The sequence below is a fragment of the Canis aureus genome, chromosome X (assembly GCF_053574225.1).
Source record: "Canis aureus isolate CA01 chromosome X, VMU_Caureus_v.1.0, whole genome shotgun sequence".
In the NCBI taxonomy this organism is placed as follows: Eukaryota; Metazoa; Chordata; class Mammalia; order Carnivora; family Canidae; genus Canis; species Canis aureus.
Window position 1 is genome coordinate 89,269,178 of NC_135649.1, and position 20,444 is coordinate 89,289,621.

The 20,444-nt window shown below is 37.4% G+C and overlaps 1 protein-coding gene across 4 annotated transcripts in view; it reads left to right on the top strand.

The window, feature by feature from the left end:
- MED14 (mediator complex subunit 14) overlaps positions 1–20,444 on the top strand; it is a 66,261-nt gene that overhangs the window by 22,319 nt on the left and 23,498 nt on the right. For all 4 annotated transcript variants that reach the window (XM_077888374.1, XM_077888372.1, XM_077888371.1 and 1 more), the window contains exons 11-16: positions 2,749–2,874; positions 4,729–4,807; positions 8,846–9,005; positions 12,304–12,498; positions 12,901–13,035; positions 15,333–15,409. In XM_077888374.1, the coding sequence (XP_077744500.1) occupies positions 2,749–2,874; positions 4,729–4,807; positions 8,846–9,005; positions 12,304–12,498; positions 12,901–13,035; positions 15,333–15,409 (772 nt within the window). The remainder of the gene's footprint in view (positions 1–2,748; positions 2,875–4,728; positions 4,808–8,845; positions 9,006–12,303; positions 12,499–12,900; positions 13,036–15,332; positions 15,410–20,444) is intronic.

A 20,444-nucleotide genomic window follows, 5' to 3' on the forward strand; every position in this document is an offset into this window, starting at 1 on the left:
CCTGTCTCTTGAAAGCCAGGGGAGTCTCCCTTGTGTTGTGGAGAATCAGGGTATCTAGGGCAGTTTGGAAGCTGTGAACCACATGCAGCTCTTCCTAATTGGGCTTAATTGCCTCTCTTTAGTCTTCACATTTTATATTACTCTGTACTTGTCCATTCCTCATCTGGTCCTCAATAAATAGAAGATTTCTATATTCCTGCTGCAGGAAAAAGTGGTGTACTATCCTGTCATCTTGCACAGCCTTTAATTCCCTTTCTATATTTTATTTGTAAATTTTGCTCTTTTTAGATACCTTCAAACCAGTTGCCTTTAAATGCTTAGGGCCTTATATATATATATTTTTTAATTTTTTTAAATTTATTTATGATAGTCACAGAGAGAGAGAGAGAGAGGCAGAGACACAGGCAGAGGGAGAAGCAGGCTCCATGCACCGGGAGCCCGACGTGGGATTTGATCCCGGGTCTCCAGGATCGCGCCCTGGGCCAAAGGCAGGCGCCAAACCACTGCGCCACCCAGGGATCCCCCTTTTTTTTTTTTTTTTTAATATTTTATTTTCTGTAAAGAAAATAAGGACATTGGCCATTATTAGGGATACACATAAAAGTGTTTTTTACCTTTTGACTGTGCTTTCTAGATTCTTCTCTGATGCCCTGTCTTTTCAAAAATATTCAATTTTTATCATTACATTGAAATTATAATCGTTATCCCAATTGTCAGAATTAGTTTTACACCATTGCTACACTTTAAAAATGACTTTGCTAGAGAAAGACAATTATCCTATGATCTCATGCATGGAATTTAAGAAACAAAACAGAGGATCATAAGGGAAGGAAGGGAAAAATTAAACAAAATGAAATCAGAGAGGGAGACAGACCATAAGAGACTCTTAATCACAGAAACCAAACTGAGGGTTACTGGAGGGGAGGTGGATGGGGAGGGGCAGGGTAACTGAATGATGGGCATCAAGGAGGGCATGTGACATAATGAACTCTGGGTGTGGGTGTTACAAGACTGATGAATCACCGAACTCTACCTCTGAAACTAATAATACACTGTATGTTAATTAATTGAATTTAAATTTAAAAAAATGATTTTGCTTTAAAGAATATGTTCCTACTCCATTAAGAATTAAAATAGTTAAAGTTGTGTTAAAAATCAGTAATTTTGCTTCAAATCTGTAAGCACTGTTTATTAACATAGTAAATTCAGCAAAACATAATTTGAACTAATTTGTCACACTGCTCTGAATTATAAAATACCGTAAAAGAAATTTCTGTTTGTACCTTTTTGTTCTTCTGTGTTTGTTTTAGGTGATAGTTCTGCTGGCTGTGTATGTTAAACATCTCTTTGCAAATATGTAGTAATCTACTTGAAAGCAGTTTGTTTTCATCTGATTAAATATGTCTCCTATTTTTTGGCTTTATTAACTTGTTTGATAATTTCTTTGTATAGATAGCACTAATGGTAACTTCACCCATTTTAATTATTGTGCAAATTCCTAATAAGAGGTTTTGGTTTGTTTCTTTGATTCATAAAGGACTATAGGAAATGCACGTTGTTGAGCACTTTGCTTTTTAAAGCACCTTTACAAACTTGTCATTTCTTCCTCCTAAGGATCCATGGCATGGACAGGAAGATGTTATTATTCTTGTTTAACAGAGTAGCACAGAGAAGTCACACCTGGTGAAAGGCTGGGCCTACATTACCACTCTCCTCACTGCCAGCCTTTTCTTCTGTGCCATAGCGTTAGAGGAACGTGGTAACTAGAAGAGCATATTCCTTTTATAACTCCTCAATCTGATCAGCACAGGCTGTGCTTTCAGTACTTTGCTCCTTTACTCAGTTTTGTTACCCCAGTTTGTAGGATTAAGGGAAGAGTTAATTGGGCCTGGTGGAAATACTATGAACCTCTAGAAGAAGTATACTGGCAGCTTTGGGAATTGGTATTTAACAATTGCTTGCTTTTATTTCATCTGTGACTTGAAAATAAGGTTATATAAATAACTGGAAAACATTTTTTTCCTAAATAAGCGATGTTTAGTGGTTTTCAAGTGTGTGTGTGTGTGTGTGTGTGTGTTTTAATTTAACACATGAGCCCTAATTGCCAGAAAACCTCTGCTTATGAAGAATGGCATTGAAAATATTGAGGCTATAGATGAGATTTATTCTATTTACCAAACAATTTTCTTCCCACTATATCAAAATGAAAATTCTTAAAAACTAATTTACTAGTAATTACTGAATGAAGGTAAACTAGAACTCAGCTCACTGCTGAAGTTTGTTTTCACGAGCTCTTCTAATCTTTTTTTTTTTTTTTTTAAGATTTTATTTATTCATGAAAGATACAGAGAGAGAGGCAGAGAGACTCAGGCAAAGGGAGAAGCAGGCTTCACGCAGGGAGCCCGATGCAGGACTGGATCCCGGGACTCCAGGATCATGCCCTGAGCCAAAGGCAAATGCCCAACCACTGAGCTACCCAGCCATCCCTCTTTTAACCTTTTTTAAAAGACTCGGGATTTTTTTTGCTGTAGTATTTGAGAGGGGTATGTTTGTTTCAAGTCTCCTCGAGGAATACATTCTTCCTTTTGAGCTACTACATTGACATAATAGTACTATTCCAATTTTGCAAAGCCATATTTTTCCTCTGACATATAGGATTGTTTGATCATTTGTTTCTACTCATTGAGAAATAATTTTTTCTGGAAAACATTCAGATAGAAATATAATCTTTTATTCTTAACCATTCAGCTTCCATAGAGACTGCGCTTCCGGCTCTTGTTGTTCCCATTTTGGAGCCCTGCGGTAATTCTGAGTGTCTACACATTTTCGTAGACTTGCATTCTGGAATGTTTCAATTGATGCTTTACGGACTTGGTAAGTTACTTAATGATATAGTCACTTAGCATAAGGAAAAACATTTTAACAAAAGTACACTAAAGTGTTTCTGCCATTAGGTATTGGAGGGGGTGGTATCAGTAGTACAGAAAGTAGATGTGAAAGGAAGAACTCTAGCTGACGTCTGTTCCTTGGGGCCAATTTTAAGCCTACTTTGGATTTTCTTGTATAAAATTAAACTTCCCAATATGAAGTTCATTCATGTTTCTCTTATGTAAAAGTATAATAAGATTAATGGCTGGTGTTTTTTAGATTAACAATACTGCCACTAGTAGTTGGGTGACATGGAAATGACTATAGGGGATTCTGATGTCACTCATGACTGCCGAACAGGTTTTTGACCGTGTAAACATATAAAAGATGACTTGGGGTACAGAATCCTGGAGAACAGGAGGTTTTTTCTTGGTCTAAACACAGTAGACATTAACGTTGGATTTCTAACAAGTTCTGTTACCAAGTTGGTGTTTTGAAATGATGAATCACTTGGAACGTGGTGGTTTTGCTTTGCTAATAGAACAGTGTTCTTGCACATATTAGTACATTTACTGTTTGAAATTAATATAAGCCAGATTGATGAAATAGAAGGTTTTCTGGTTATACTGTATAGCTCTAAGGATAAACTTTTCAATGAATTGTTTATGGAAGTTTGCCCTCATTACTTTGAATCTCTTTGCATTTATGATGGCTAAATGATAAGTGGCACACTTGGGAATTACCTTTAATTATGGTTCCAAAGCACAAGGCAAATGTTCTTCAAAACTTTTTGTATTTAACTGTTTTCTTGACTAATTACACAATACGCACTCATAAATAAGGAAGATGAACATATAAAAATGAGAGAAACAAAAATTGGTTACCTGTTGGCAGTCTTGCTTGTTTTAGAGGGTATGTACTTGGCTCCACTCAGGCTGCCATAACAAAGAACCACAGGGAGGGTTGCCAAAACCATAGAAATTTATTTTATCACAATTTTGGAGTTTGGAAGTCAAGATCAGGTTGCCGGCATGGTTGAGTTATGGTGAGGGCTCTGTTCCTGACTTGGAGGCTAGGCTTTCTCTCCGTCATCACATGGCAAAAAGGAGAGAGAGCAAGCTCTCTGGTGCCTCTTATAAGAACACCAATAACCACATGACCTCAGTCCCACCCTCATGACTTTGTCTTAACCTTATTATCTCCCAAAGACCCCACCTCTAAATACCATCACATTAGGAGTTTAGGGCTTCAACATACAAATTTTGGAGGTCACAGTTTAATCCATAGTCATGCTGTTCTAATTTTCTCTATACTTTTTTCTTTAGTTGAAATCATTTTATATTGTTTTTTGTGTAGCATGCTATTACAGCATTTTTTTAGTCATTAAAAAGTCTAATAAGTGATGTTTAGCAAGCTTAACTTAAGCCAACAGCTCTTACTTATGCCAGAAATCATTTGTTTAATGAATAAACATTTTAATGGAGTTTTATAGTTTTTGCATTTTTAAGGTTCTAAGTTTAGTAATCCAAGGAGTTTGAAATATATGTAAGTGAAAAATAATTAACTATACCAAGAGTTTTGGGAATTAAAATGTAGGCAAAGAATTCATATATTTGTTACTTGTTCTTCCCACTAGTCTGCTTTTGCTATTAATTAGTTGTCTTAACTATAACTCTCTAAGTGTTAAAGAGGCTAAACAAATTAGGTTGATTTCTGCCTAGTGATACATTTAATTGAGGTTTTCTCTGACTTAAAAATGACACTACTTTCTGCATAAAACAGTAATTCTCATTTAAGTTTTGGCCTCCATATTTTGTGCCTTGTGTAAGCAACGAATTAATGAAGTGCTATATTCTATAGACCAGGCCACGCTGGATGACATGGAGAAGTCTGTGAATGATGATATGAAACGAATTATTCCTTGGATTCAACAACTGAAGTAAGCTTATTTATTTAGCTCAAGACTAAAAATGGAATGTTATTTTGACATGATATATTTTCTTCTCCATCATTACTCTTGGTCACTTACTGTCCTTAATGTTTATGACATGAAACTTGAGCACCTTCTGGTATTTGGAATCAAAATTCTTTTGGAATAGAGCCAAGGTGGCAGTGTTTTGTATCCAGTTCCCCTCTAGAACAAATATAGGTATGAAGGGCATGAGACTCCACTCTTCATTCCTTGCCATATTTCCTGCTATAAAAGCACTGTACATATCACTCAAACGATGAATTTTATTGAATTTGATATTCTCTGCGATAGTCTTACTTGTTCTTACCCATGATAATCTCCATGGTATGAATCTACCAGCTGACACTTCCAAAATAGTTATTTCTGCTTCTCGAATGCTGTCATTCAATACCATCTCAGAATCTTTTGAATGCTTCATACTGTTAAACTAAAAAACATTGAAAACGGAGCTAGAGATAATTCTGTGAGGTTTCATTACTATCATGGTACACAGAGGTACCATTATGGCAAACAAAGTCTCTTTTAAAATTAATAAAACAAAATTCCAAGGGATAAAAATAAATTTCAGAGATCAAAACCCAAACTGGCAAATAGAGAACTGGGAGGGTTAGACTGTTCACAGAGATCTGTTGATTTTGTGATCTACCCTATCCCTTCTCCTTTTGCCAGTTTGAGTTGTGTAAATATTTGAAGAATCTACTATAATCAAGTAATGTTTTCATTAACAAGACATGATTTTTAATGCCAGTAGATAGATAATGTTTTGTGAGCCTCCTTTTGAACAGCTGCTTAGTTCAACTGTATATGAAAAATGATAATCAGGGACGCCTGGGTGGCTCAGTGGTTGAGCGTCTTCCTTCGGCCCAGGGCGTGATCCCTGGGGTCTTGGAATCGAGTCCCACATGAGTCCCATATTGGGCTCCCTGCATGGAACCTGCTTCTCTCTCTGCCTGTGTCTCTGCCTCTCTCTCTCTCTCTCTCTCATGAATAAATAAATAAAATTTTTAAAAAATGGTAATCATTCTGGGTAATACATTCCAGAATTTTTAGCGATTTAGCATTTTTTTGTGTATTTGGCTAAACAAATAAGGTTTAAATACTTAAATGCTTAGTAACTCACATCTTGCATAATTTGAGGATATCTGGCAGTCCAGCTAGCAGAAATATAAGCTAAAACCAGAAGGCTAAGTCTCCAAAGCCTTAAACTTATCAAATATGTCTCTGTACTTAAACACATAATTTCTAAAAAAGATCCCTTCGTTATCACTTACAGTAGTGCTTCTCAGATGATCTTTGGTGGACGACCAGTTTATTCCTAAGCTTTCATGGGACATTAATGTTTTTGAAATAATTTTATTGAAGTATAATTTCTGTACCATAAAATTACCCATTTTAAGTGTATGATTCAATGACTTGTAAATTTACTGAGTTTTGCAGCCATAACCACAATCCAGTTTTCAGGCATTTGGAACATTTTCATCACTTCAAAAAGGTGTTCATTTACAGTTAACCCCATTCCCAGCCTCAGCCCCAGGCAATTATGAATCTACTTTCTTTTAAGATCTTTTTTTCTGGGCATTTCATATAAATGGAATCAAGACATGTGGTCTGTTGTGACCAGCTTCTTTCACTTAACCATGTTTTGAGGTTCATCCGTGTTGTACCAGGTATCAACGCTTAATTTCTTTATGGCTGAATAATACTCCATTATATGGCTATGTACCACATTTTGCTTATCCATTCATAAATTGTTGGACACTTGGCTTGTTTCACCTTTTTTTTTTTAAGATTTATTTGAGAGCACGCACATAAGCAGGGGGAGGGGCAGAAGGGGAGAGAGAATCTTAAGGTACTCCCCGCTGAGCAGGAGACTGACTCAACCTGAGATCATGACCTGAGCCAAAATCAAGAGTTGACCACTTAACTGACTGAGCCACCCAGGCACCTCTGGGTTGTTTCACTTTTCAGCTATTTTGAATAATGCTGCTTGATATTCATGTGTGAGTTTATGTGTGGACTTAAATTTTCATTCCACTAGGAGTGGAATTGCTGAGTTACACAGTAAATTTATGTTTAACTTTTTGAAGAAACTGCCAAACCAGTTTCCAGAGTAGCTGTGCCATTTTAAAATCACATCTCAGCAGTATTTGAGGATTTCCATTTCCCTGAGTCCTTGCCAACATTTGTTATGGTTTTTGACTATAGCCATCCTAGTGAGTATAACGAGGTATCACACTGTTGTTTTCATTTATATTTTTCTAATGACTGATGATGAGTATTCATGTGATTACTTTTCTTAAAACGTGCAATGAAAACATTCTACAAAAAAAGATGAAAAAACATGTGTAACATATAAGTCCCATTTTTTTAAATTGTAAGAACCAACAGAAAAAATTATCTCAGTAAACATAATCAGAGCAAACAGTATAAAACTAAAAAATCTGTACACGTTTTTTATTGGAACTGTACATGGGCAGTTAATACAGAAAATTACTCTTAATGCTTAGATTTTTTTGTTCCATGAAATCAAAACAAAAAGTCAAGAGTAAAATGGTAATGCCGTATGTGCTTTGAAAAGAGTATCTTGTATTTATAATTTATCTAAACACATTTGTATATATTTAGGATTTATATTGTATTAATGTTGTCTTGTATTTAGAATTTTTAACATGACAAATGAGTTTCTTGCTCATTGTAACTTAATCTAGATTGGAAGGATAATGCTAATTACAGGAGACAACGTATATGTTAACTTTTTCTGTTTTTCTTTTAAAAGCATACTTAATAGAGTTATCAGTCTCACAAAGTCTCACATGTTGATTGGACTGGAAGTAGATATTTGAAAGCAGTTTTAGCAAGTTCAGAATAGTCATTTTTAGCTTTTATCTAAAACGAAGGAAGTACCATATTTTCAAAATTTGTCTTCATTTCTTCATTTATAGCCAGTTCTAGCAATTGATCCTGTGAAGTTGCAGCTAAATTTAAGTTGTTTTTCACTGGGGAAAAAAAGTGCTTTCTAGACTTTATCCATTTTTGGATAATAGTTGTGACAAACTTCCCTTAAAACATCGTATGTTATGACATGGTTTTACTGCACGTGATTAGTACAAAGTTTGTACCACATGCAGCTCACTACACAAAAGCAACAGCACCCAAACTAGTCATACTCTGTTTAGCAGGGCCAGCCTACTGATTATGAGCTTGGATGTTGTGATAATTGTTACATTGCTATGGAAAGTTTATAAATTTGTATTCTTATTTTCTGTAGTTATTTCATTGTGAATCAGTGAGAGTTTGTAAACCAGTCATTTTATGACATGATTTTACTGCACCGGACTAATACAGTATGTTTTCCATACTTTACACACACACACACACACACACACACACACACACACACACATAGTGTCTAGACTCAAGGATAGCTAATCAAATAAAAGAAGTGAGAGGAGTACTATAAAAAGCATCAAACTGAAATCTGTTGGCTTAACTGAAAGGAGGGAAAGAAGATAATTAATAGTTACTGGCACCTGCTAGATAGAACTATCACTTTAAACATACACAGTATAACAAATGGAACTATATCTCCAGTGATACTAGAAAAATTAGGTAGCTTTATACCTATTTATTATTCTATTTTGTTTTATAAACACCAGATATTTTTTAAAAGATGTTGAGATTAGTTACTGCTGTCTTAATAAACCATAGGAAATCTGTCATCTTCTGTAATACACTGCTACAGTGTCCTAGCCTTAATATTAGTTAATTCTACATTATGACTGAACAGAATCATTCACATAGCAGTTTCAGCTCCTTAAACTACAACTAACTGACCAATGTAAAACTTGAGAAATGATTCATCATTATCGTCTTTTTACTGTTCAGTTAAGTTTCAGATTAATTGTAACCTTTTAGTGGTCTTCAGTAATGGATTTACAGATCAGTTGCACACAGTTAATCAGAAGAATCTGATTTTGTGATGTGAATTGTCTCCTTTCAATTAAGGTTTTGGCTTGGACAACAGCGTTGCAAACAATCTATAAAACATCTGCCTACAATAAGCAGTGAAACATTGCAGCTGTCCAATTACTCAACCCATCCTATTGGAAATCTTTCTAAGAATAAGCTGTTTATTAAACTTACCCGTCTTCCACAGTACTACATTGTAAGTATGCAGAAGGGGGGGGGGGGGATTTGGGTGATCAAGCTCAGTGATTCTATTACTATTTCAAGTGATTTATTGCTTAATTTAATTTGCAAATATATTTTATTGGATATTTGACTTTAGTGATTCTTAACCTAGGAGGTAGGGATGAGGGAGAGAAGAAAATCATGTGTTTAAGAAATGATACAGTGATCAGGCAGGGTTGGGGAATATAGGGTATGTCTTCATCCCTCACCCTCGGATCTTTCCTGTAGCGAGGCCTAGTTTCTGCTTGCGATGAAGCATGTCCTCTATATAGGAGGAAAAACTTTGAAAGCACTACTGTGATGGTGTGGAGATGTTTTGGTGTCAGATAAACTTTCTTGATTTTAATTTAATGTTAACTTGCATAATACATCCTTTTAAATATGACTAACTGAAGTAGCTTTATATTCTCCTTAATTGATTAAAGGCACACACACACACATATATATAGATATTTTGATTGCATATACCTTTCAGGGCACAGTAAGATCCTTTCTTCTATTTTCACTCTTTCTAGGTGGTTTCTAGTTTGTTTCTTTGAGATCTTTAAATGGTTAAAAGTTGCAAGAATTTGAAATATGAACTCACCCTAAATATATTTCCCTGCTTGTAGGAATTTTCTACGTATACCAAGTAGATATTTTTGGCTAAGAATCTAAGATGTTTGAAAAACTTAAGATTGTTGGTTGCAGGTAATGGAGGTGAAGTTTTTTAAGGTTTTGAGCTATATTTTTAAAAGATACCATCTTTAAAAAAGGTACCCTGCATAACCTGACATATCTTAAATTAGCATTATTTATGTAGAGCAGTAGTTTGTCACTGATGTGAATTTCACTTTTTTCCTGAATTTTAAGACCCCAGCTGTGGAACTAAATTTGATACATGATAAAGGATTGTTGTTTCCATTCTTGGTGAGCTGCCTGGTGTACATATAAAATGATATTCAGAATACACACATAATAACCAAACCTTTGAACACACAAAGATCCTTATACTTAGCCACAGAGTAAATGGTTTTATTATTTCTGACCTTACTTAATATCATCAGAAACCAGGTGTTAGTTTCAATGATTAATGATTTATTGTGGAGCAATAATTTGTTTCACATGGCTTACACCAAAACTGAAAGTATGTTTCTCTTCATCCTTCTTACTTCTCACTTAGGGATGATACATTCATAGAAGTGGGAGAAACTACTGTGGAAAGGCTTGGTCTGCCCTTATACTTCTGTCAGCTTTATTAAGATATAATTTATACGGGAAAAATTTAGACTTTTTATATCTGAGTTGTAATAAATGCTTACACTATTGTAATTTCCCTCTCAGCAGAACACAAAACAGATGTCACCTCCAAAATGCCCTCATACTGTTGCTTTATAATCAGATGCTCCCCCCCCTCTCAGCTGATGACCCCTGACTACCTGTTTCTGATTATATCACATTGCCCATCAGTCTAGTTTCTTTGACTCAGCAAGCATGACGCCTTTGATTTTCATCCACATTGTGATGTATATTATAATTCATTCCTTTAATTGGAGTAGTATTCATGGTAAGGATGTACCACAGTTTATTTAACCAGTCTCTGGTGATAGGACATCAGGGTTACTTCCAATTTGGGGCAATTCTGAATAAAGCAGCTGTAAGCATTTGTGTATACGTGTGTGTGTGTGTGTGTGTGTGTGTGTGTGTGTGAATAGGTTTTCACTTCTTTTAGATAAGTAGGAGTGGGATTGTTGGGTTAGATTATAATGTCAGTGTATGTTTAGCTTTATAAAAAATTGCCAAAGGGTTTTCCAAAGAGGCTGGGCCATTTTGCATTTCTGATGGCAATAAAAGAGAGTTCTAGATGCTCTGCATTCTTGTCACCACTTGGTACTATAATATTTAAATTTTAGCCATTCTGGGGGCACCTGACTGGCTGAGTTGGTGGAGCATGCAACTCTCGATCTTGGGGTGGTGAGTTTGAACCCCACATTGGGCGTAGAGATTACTTAAAAATTTAAAAATCTCTGAAAAAAATAAATTTTAGCCATTCTGATAGGGGTATAGTGGTATTTTATTGTAGTCTTATTTTATGCTGCCCTAATGTCTGATGATATTGAATATCTTTTCATGTGTTTTTTTGGTCATCTCTTTATCTTCTCTGGTGAAACATCCATTTTCCTTTTAATTTTTCCATTTCCTCAGGTGTATCATTGTGGTAGTAGGTGCTAGCCTAAGAATTCCTGGAAGAGAGTGCATAGGAAGGTGGGGGATGAGGGAGAGAAGGGAGGCAGGAAGAGAGACGGAAAGCATATGGCAGAGCAATAATGGTCGAATGGCATTTATTTCTCCCCCTTGAGTATTTAGGGGACTTTTCTTAAATTTTAGGTAGATGCTGAAGGTAAGCTGTTTCAAATGGGTAGTGACTAAGAGCAAGGTCTCTGGAGGCAAACTGGGGTTGAAGCATGAGTCCATCACTTCTCAGCTCTTGAGACTTTGGGCAAGTAACCTAAATATTTTGTGCCTCAGTTTCTTCATCAGAAAAATGAAAGTAATCCTTCTTTACTAGATTCATTAAGAGGACTGAAGAGGTTAACATGTGTCACGTACTTAGGACAGTACCTGGCACATAGTACTCTTCTATCAGTGTTTACTATTGTTGGTCATGAGATCCTTATCCTCACAGTGACCACATTTATCAGGGTTTATTTTTATATGCTTCCAATTTTGAGAGTTAATTGTCATTTTTCTCTGCTATAACTGGAATTCTTAGGAGGTTTTTTTTTTTTTTAAGATTTTATTTTTGAGTAATGTCTACCCAATGTGGGGCTTGAACTCACAACCCTGAGATAAAGAGTTGCTTGCCTGCTCCACCAACTGGTCCAGCTGGGCTCCCCCTAGGATATTTTAATGGTTAAGGGAAATGGCAATTTAAAGCAGAAACCATTCTAGAAAATCTAGCAGACCTGCTGGACTTAAGCATATAGTGTTTTAAGCTAAAGTATGAAAGTCCAGAACACTTAATGCTATAATAGTTCAAATGTCCCATTTGCTATAGTTTATAGCGGTTTTTGCTTTTGTTAGTCTGATCTATTTTTTTTAGAGACCAGAATATATATTTAGTGAGAATGCTTTTCTCGTTTAGAATCATGAGATTGATTTATCCTCATTTAAAGAAGAAAGACCATCTACAGTAGATTTACAATTCTGAGCTCTACTTGCTATAAGGTGGAAAATATCTGACACTCATTAATTATTTCTCTGAGTCTTTTTTCTGATTTGGGCCTTCTTAGGTTGTGGAGATGTTGGAGGTTCCTAATAAACCCACACAGCTGTCATATAAGTACTACTTCATGTCTGTGAATGCTGCAGAACGTGAAGACACCCCTGTTATGGCACTCCTGCTGCAGCAGTTCAAGGAAAACGTCCAAGAATTGGTTTTTCGCACAAAACCTGGGAAACAGCCTAGGACTGGTCCCAAGCGCAAGGTATGATCACATACCGAAGTGAGTACAGGATTTGTGTGTATTAACTCTGTTGGGTTCTTTAAACATTTTAATATAGGAAAGAATTAGATAGGGTTAAAAAAAAAAAAAGAATTAGGGTTTTAGGAGATGAGGGGGCAATAAGGTTTAAATGACAGTTTTCTACATTTTCTTGAAAATGCCTCTTAATTAATAATTATACACCGTTTCCACAAGAGAGTTTGCTAAATACCCAATATTTACCTAAATTTCTAGTATTTAGGTCGAAATATTTGCTCAGCAAATATTTGTTGAATGCATAACATTTGTTTTGGTTAACCTTGAGCTCTACAGTAGTTTAACCTTCTTAACTAATTGCATCACCTGTACTTCTTTACCCACTTGTGTTCTTTACTTAAATTCTAGTTGTCTGATGATCCATGTCCAGTAGAACCCAAGAAAACCAAACGATCAGGAGAAATGTGTGCCTTCAATAAAGTTCTAGCTCACTTTGTTGCTATGTGTGATACAAATATGCCATTTGTAGGACTTCGGTTGGAGGTAATTTTTTGAAACAATTTTGAATACTCTATGTAAAAGAGTAATTTTTAAAATGCCTTGGTAAAGCTACATGGATTCCATTAGGAGAACCAGAATAGTTGTGATCTTACTTATTTTGGGAGGGATGGGGTTGAAATCCTATCATCTCATGGTATATCTGTAAAACAGGACTTAACATTATCTCATCTTTCTGATTCCAAATTGTGGGCGTTCTGCTCTTTATGGAAATGGAAAGTAAAGTCTAACCAATTTAAAAGGGACATTTTTTGAGTATTATCATCTTACTTGCATACCTCTTAGTACAGTGTTATCTCTTAGAGGTGGTTAGTTGATAAAGGAGTGGCTTATTTCTGAGTTGGTGAAGCCATACATATTGCTTACACACTAATAAGACCTCATTCCTTTATGAGAAGCAGGTCAAAGAATATTAAACCAATTTTTACTCTTGTCACATGGACTAAAGAATACATTTAGAATTAATGTCTTTCAAGAATACATAGTTGTGATATCCAGCATGATCTCTAAATATGATAGTAAAGGGCAATAACAGAACCTACTTTTTTTTTTTTAAGATTTTATTTATTTATTCATGAGAAACAGAGGCAGAGAAATAGAGGGAGAAGCAGACTCCCTGCAGGAGCCCGATGTGGGACTCAATCCCCAGATCCCAGGATCACAAACTGAGTCAAAGGCAGATGCTCAACTGCTGAGCCACCCAGATGTCCCCAAAACGAGCATTTTTTATATTTCTGAAAAGGACTTTGGCCAAGGATTGGCATCCCTTTGAAGGGATACACCAAAACCATAATTATTTCCCTCTATTTTGAAGTTTTCACTTTTTGTAAGACTCCTTCCCTCTGTAAATTATTGGGAATGAAGTAGAGACTTTTGCCACAATAAAATAAAAGATAATTAAAAAAAAAAAAAGTGTGTATGACTAAAACAACCGAAGATACAAAAAAAGAGAGAAGAGCTCTGGGAGTGTGGAAGTGAATTATTTTAGAGAAAATAATGACCATAGTCTTGTTGAATACTCTCATACTTTAGAGCAGGAATTGCCAGACTTTTTCCATAAAGGGCCAGATAGTATTTCAGGCATTGTGGGTCATAGGGTCTCTTATTATAGCTATACACATCTGCTTTTGTAATGTGAATTAGCCATCGTTGATGTTTAAACAGATGAGTGTGGCTATGTTTCAGTAACAATTTACAAAAACAGGTGGTGAGCCGGATTTGGCCCATGAGCTGTTGTGTGCTGACCCTTGCTTTGTAGGGCTTTAGGGTCTGAAAGCAGAGAGTAAAGTATAAAACTATGAAGAACAGGAATAGCCCAGAGAAATCGAGGCCCAGAAATAGGCACCTAAAATAGATACTTGTGTTCTTGATGTCCTCGCTCCTAAAATTGTGAGCTTAATAAAGGTCTTCTTATCCAGGTACTGGCCATAGGTCCTAAACTGTATGGACAGTGTCTATGCTTCCTATCTACTTGACTGTGTTCTTGGGCTTTTTATTGTGCCCTGTTGATTGATGACAAGAATGCATTCATTTTTACTACCTTTGAGGTGGGAAGGGAGGCTACATGGTATTTAGGGGCACTGTGATGTCTCTCTCCCTGCCTGCTCTACCCACAGTCTAGAAATGGCAAAAAAAAACTTGTGTCTTTGTAGGGCTCACAGAGACTAAAACCTATAGACATAGTCTTCTCTGTCCTCCTCCTCTGTGCTCCTCTACCTGTTGCACAGGTGGGCCACATAAGAACATTGTATAGTAGTACTCTGTTGAACCCACTCAAGCTCTTAAACAGCCTGCTTTTTCTTCTCTCAGTGAAAAAGCCACATTGAGGAAAAGGCAAGCACATTTACTGCTTAAAGTAATTTATGCTGAGATGTGAATAACTGAATTTCATCTTACCAGGAACATTTAGATCTCTGATCCATGGGACAGAGACAGTGTTTTGGAGTCCTCCTACACTTGGCTTCCTTTTGAATCTGGACTCCTATGGCCTATTTGGTGGGCAGTTATTTTTCTTAAACCTTTGCCCTTCTGAGGCCTAAAGAGTAGGCTCGGTCAGATACTTAGGGTTGCTTTAAAACCTTTCTGGAACAAGGTGGGTATAAATAGCCTGCCATAGAAGACCCAGGCAATCAGATAATGGAGGACAGTATGCATGCCTAATATATTGTAACTTGAACAGAGTAGCCCTAGAACAGGTGCTGCAAAAATAGACGCTAGTACTTAGAAAAGGTAGTTTCCTTTGTAAAATTGGTGGTCTTATCTACCTGCTTTTGTCTTACCAGCTGTCCAATCTGGAGATTCCCCATCAAGGAGTACAAATGGAAGGTGATGGCTTCAGCCATGCAATTCGCTTACTGAAGTAAGTCCCCATCCTGTCTCATTCAGTCCTATCTCATTCAGTCCCTCACGTTAGAGCCATGGTGCTAGAGCTGCCCCTCCCCCAGGAGACCATGTAAAGCAGAGTTCAGAACCTGTGGGTGTTGGTCTTGGGGAGGCTGCTTTTCCACCTGCTGAGTCGACTGGGAGGCTGCTTTTCCACCTGCTGAGTCGAGATCCAGCACTCTTGGTATTTTAGGACGTCTTTCCTCTGCGTTTCTTTTTACTCCTTTAATGGATGTTTACTCAGTGCGACTGTGTATCAGGCTTGAATTCTGCTAGGGCCCTTCTGGATGCTGTGGGTTCATGTAGCAGGAGGATTTAAGCTAGTTTGGAAGCCAGAAAGGGTATCCCTGAGGGAAGTACCTGTTGTGTTCAGACTGAAGGAGAGGGGAGAATTAGCCAGAGGGAAGGTGGGCAGTGAGGCACAGAGTGGGCGGTTCTAGCCAGAAGGGATTAACTGCTAAAGTGGAGGCAGGCAGTTTTCTCTTTTTCTGTTTTTCTTGCTTGGAGGCAGGAGAAAGAGAGCTCTGCCTCCTGGAACTGAAAGGAGGTCATTGTGGCAGGAGTTGAGAGAGATGAGGCTGGAGCAGTAAGCAGGAAGGGGTCAGATCCTGGAGGGCTTTCTAAATGCCCTCAAGGAATGTAGGCTTCATCCTAATGGCCCAAAGAAGCCATCAGGTGAATTTTAAAGGGAAACTGACATCATGAGCTAGGTGTTTTTGAAAGTTCATCTTGAAAGCCCTATCAAGGATCAATTGGAGGGGACCAAGACTGGTGAAACTGGTTGCTGAAGTGGTTCACACCAGACTTGTTGGTAGCTTAGACCTGGGAAGGTTCTGCAAGGACTTAGGGGGGTGGAATATTCAGGGGTTGACGAGGATATTGATGTTTGAAGGTAAGAAAGAGAAGAAAATGGCACAGGTGCCTGTTGGTTTTATCTTGGGCACACGATGGATGATGGTGGTGTTTTGTGAGATAAGGGACACTGAAGATGTGAGTTGGAAGGGGCTTCACAGGGTTGAGGTGCCTGTGCATTCTTTTGGCCAGGCACGGCTGGGTCTCAGGCTCAGGCAACAGGTTTGGGCAGGAGAAGTGTATGAGTCATCACCAAGGTGATAGTAATTGAGCTGGGATATTAAAATTGATTGCCAGGAAAGAGTATACAGAGGGAGATGGGTAGAGGTCTTGGCTCTAAATGAATCAAGGACCAGGGGCAAAGGATGCTCAGAAGGAAAGCCAACATAGTGCATTGCCTCTGTCACGTAAGGCAACCAGGATGGACTTGCAGAGCTAGGATGCCATTTATAAGATCAGTCTTTTTGATGCAAAAAACCGTTTTGGGGGTGTGGGAGGGTGGGCATTTGTATTGTCTCTTAGGTGTTGCTTACTGATATAAATTGCAGAAGCAGTTTTTATTTATGGAATTCCTCTGACTGCCAAGACATGGCTGCTTTACAATTTGAGCCAGTGGAGCTTTAATTTTTGTTACTTGGGAAACAGTTGGTTTCTGTGGAAGATGGGAAGGACTAGCAGCACGCACTCCACCCGTGTGTCATGGTGCTTACTTGGGACAGAGTTGAAGAACTAGAATAGCTTCCCTTCCTGGCTGTCTAAACGTTATCTCTACAAAAAGTTCTCCAGAGAGAGAGCTAGCCTTGTAATAGAAATCAATAGGAAAATGTATACTTTTAATGGCTTTTGATTTTGAATCACCTCAGCCTAAAGTATAGGAGTTAGGGTTTTGTTTTGATTTTTTAATCTTTATACTCTTCTTGGCAACTGCAGATAAATAATGTTAAGATTTGTGTTCTAGTCTCATAGCTAAATTTTTCATGTTTTGCAAGAGTCTTAAAATATCTTGTTCTCAGCAGTTTTATGAAGAAATTTCAGTCCTCTTCCTTCTTGAATTTGAGAGAACCCATAATATAGTCCTACCTAAGAAGGAAGCATTTATTGTTTTTTAAGCTTCATTATAATAATTTTTTAAAAGTCCTTATTACATCCTGGCTATTTTCTTTATTTAAAACTTAAAAGGAAAATATACAGAGAAATGGAAAATTAAAGATAATCTGTTTGTCTAGTACCTGCTGTCCATTATGGAGATAGGGTATAGAAATTAAGAAGGAAACCGTAAATAACAAATGTTTAAACACGATTTTACTAAATTAAAACCTGGCATAGGTCTAATTAGCATATAAGTACTCTAATGCGTTTACTCTTTAGAAAGTTTTAAGCTTTCATTCCTAGATATATTAATACTAAATGGGAATATGAGTCTATACTTCAAAGCTTTAAAATTGAGCACATTTTTCTGCTCTTTGTAAAAACATGTTCAATTCTTATTCAACTTATCTTTTTTTTTTTTTTTTTTTTTTTCAACTTATCTTTTTGAGAATCTGTTGAGCAGGCCTCCTTGAAGTATCTGAAAGTGTCAATGGTAAACACCTTTGATTGCTGTAGTTCACGGGCCTGTTGCCTTGTATAGATTCCTAAGAGCCTTGACCTGACAGCACAGATAACACAGGTCTCAAGAGCAGCATGCTGCTCACAGTTCCTCGTTTTGAGCAAACTTCCCACCTTCTCCCGAACTATAACATTACCCTGCTGGACAGTGATGCTGGTCTGCTAGCCACACCCACAAGGATTTTTCATCTTGTCCATTGTGTTTCTTTGCCTCTTGTAGCTTATGCAAATAATGCATAGGCACAACTCATTTTTGCACGTTGTGTGACTCAGCTTATATCAGTTGTGTGACTCAGTCCTTCTGAATATGCATATGGAACCTTTATAAAGCCCTCTTCACTTTCCTTGTAGGCACAATTGCGCTTCCTTTACTAGCACGTTCAGTGATCTCCATAATGTGGTTGCTGATGTTTGTGGAACCCCTCAGGACGAAACTGATAGCACGTGGTGACCAAAAAGGAGCAGTGCTAGCCCACATCTACCTTAAAGGACCAGACCCTAGTTTCTACCTTTTTCCCATACTCAGGATTACAGGAGAAAAATTAGTTGGGTGTAGCTGTTTAGATCAAAAAACAGCTTTTTTGGATTGGTAGAAATTTTCAAATAACGTTAAGCCATTGTCCCAGAAATACCTTCCCCAGTTCTTAATTTTTGGTGACTATTTTGAGTTTGTAACAGTTTTGTTTCAAAAGGCTTCCTTTTGGGGAGCTTTATTTCCCCCTCCTCAGTGAGGGAGGATTAAAGTTAAAATTGTAGTTTATTCTGTTACATTTGTAACCTTAAAAGAAATAAATAGTTTACAGGTTCCTTGAAGCTGAGCCAATTACTTGTGTGTCCCAGATAAAGAAGGTGACATAGAATGCATTGTTAGGGTCATGCTATCCCTCGGCATAAATTGAAAGGAGTCTTACCCTTCTTCCTTGAAAACATTCTGGCTTCTTTGTGTTCATTTTCAAACCAGATGGATTTCACAAAACACCTATTTACGTGAAAGGAGGATAATTACTACATTTATATTTTTATTTTTAAAAAATTTTCATTTATTCATGAGAGGCATAGAGAGAGAGGCAGTGACATAGGCAGAGGGAGAAGCAGACTCCCTGCAGGACTCAATCCCAGGACCCCGGGATCACACCCTGAGCCTAAGGCAGACACTCAACCACTGAACCATCCAGGCGTCCTTGCATTTATATTTTTTAAATCAAGATTAAAAATCTATCTAAATTGGCTGTTTTATAACTCTTATGAGTTGAGGTTGTGTTTTCAGGGGTAAGGACAGGCAAAAGTTCTCAGTATACCTACAAAATTGATAAGCATATATGCAATGTATGTAATTTCTGTAATTACCCCAAATAACATTGGGCAAAATCTTGTAGTGAGTGATAAAAAATAAGTATGAGGGATCCCTGGGTGGCGCAGCGGTTTGGCGCCTGCCTTTGGCCCAGGGCGCGATCCTGGAGACCCGGGATCGAATCCCACATCGGGCTCCCTGTGCATGGAGCCTGCTTCTCCCTCTGCCTATGTCTCTGCCTCTCTCTATTTCTCTCTCTGTGACTATCATAAATAAATAAAAATTAAAATAAAAAATTAAAAAAAATAAGTATGAAAGATTAGCTTTTTTTAAAGATTTTATTTATTAGAGCATGTGCGCACAAGCAGAGGGAGAAACAGACTTCCCACCAAGCAATGAGCCCGATGTGGAGCTCTATCTCAGGGCCTTGGGACCATGACCTGAGCTGAAGGCAGACGTTTAACCAACTGAGCCATCCAGGCACCCCTGGTTAATCAACTTTTGGTTACAAGTTAATCAAAAGATTAACTTCTGAAATGTTCAAAACAAAACTATACATTCAAGAGGAGCTATGGGGCAGCCCCGGTGGCTCAGCTTTTAGCGCTGCCTTCAGCCCAGGGCCTGATCCTGGAGACCCCGGGGTCGGGTCCCATGTCGGGCTCCCTGCATGGAGCCTGCTTCTCCCTCTGCCTGTGTTTCTGCCTCTCTCTCTCTGTGTCTGTCATGAATAAATAAATAAAATCTTTAAAAAATAAAAAAATAATAAAAATAATAAGAGGAGCTATGGTAGAATTTTTAATTAAGAAAATTTTGGTACTATGTTAATTCTATTTTTATGCAACCTGTGTAGCTGTTTTCTTAAGCCTCCAAATTTTTTTAATCATCTGCAACCTCTGGCTCTTTTTTTTGCTCTTAAATTGTTTATTCTAGGCAAGTGGTTGTCAATTTGCCCTCCAGGGGACATTGGGTAATGTTTGGAGAGATTTTTGGTGATCATTAACTGAGAAGAGTGGGTAGGAGGTATTACTGTCATCTGGTAGGGAGAGGCCAAGGCTACACACAACAGAGAATTATCTAGCCTAAAATGTCAATATTGCCAAGATTGAGAAACCCTATTCTAGGTGTTTCTGAATAAGAGGCCTGAATCAAGATTCCATATTTCCCATTGTTGTTGACTTAGATAATAGATAATCATTATACCAAGTCTGAGAATTAACCCATCTTCCCTATGAGTTAAAGGATAATGTGTAATTAAAAAATA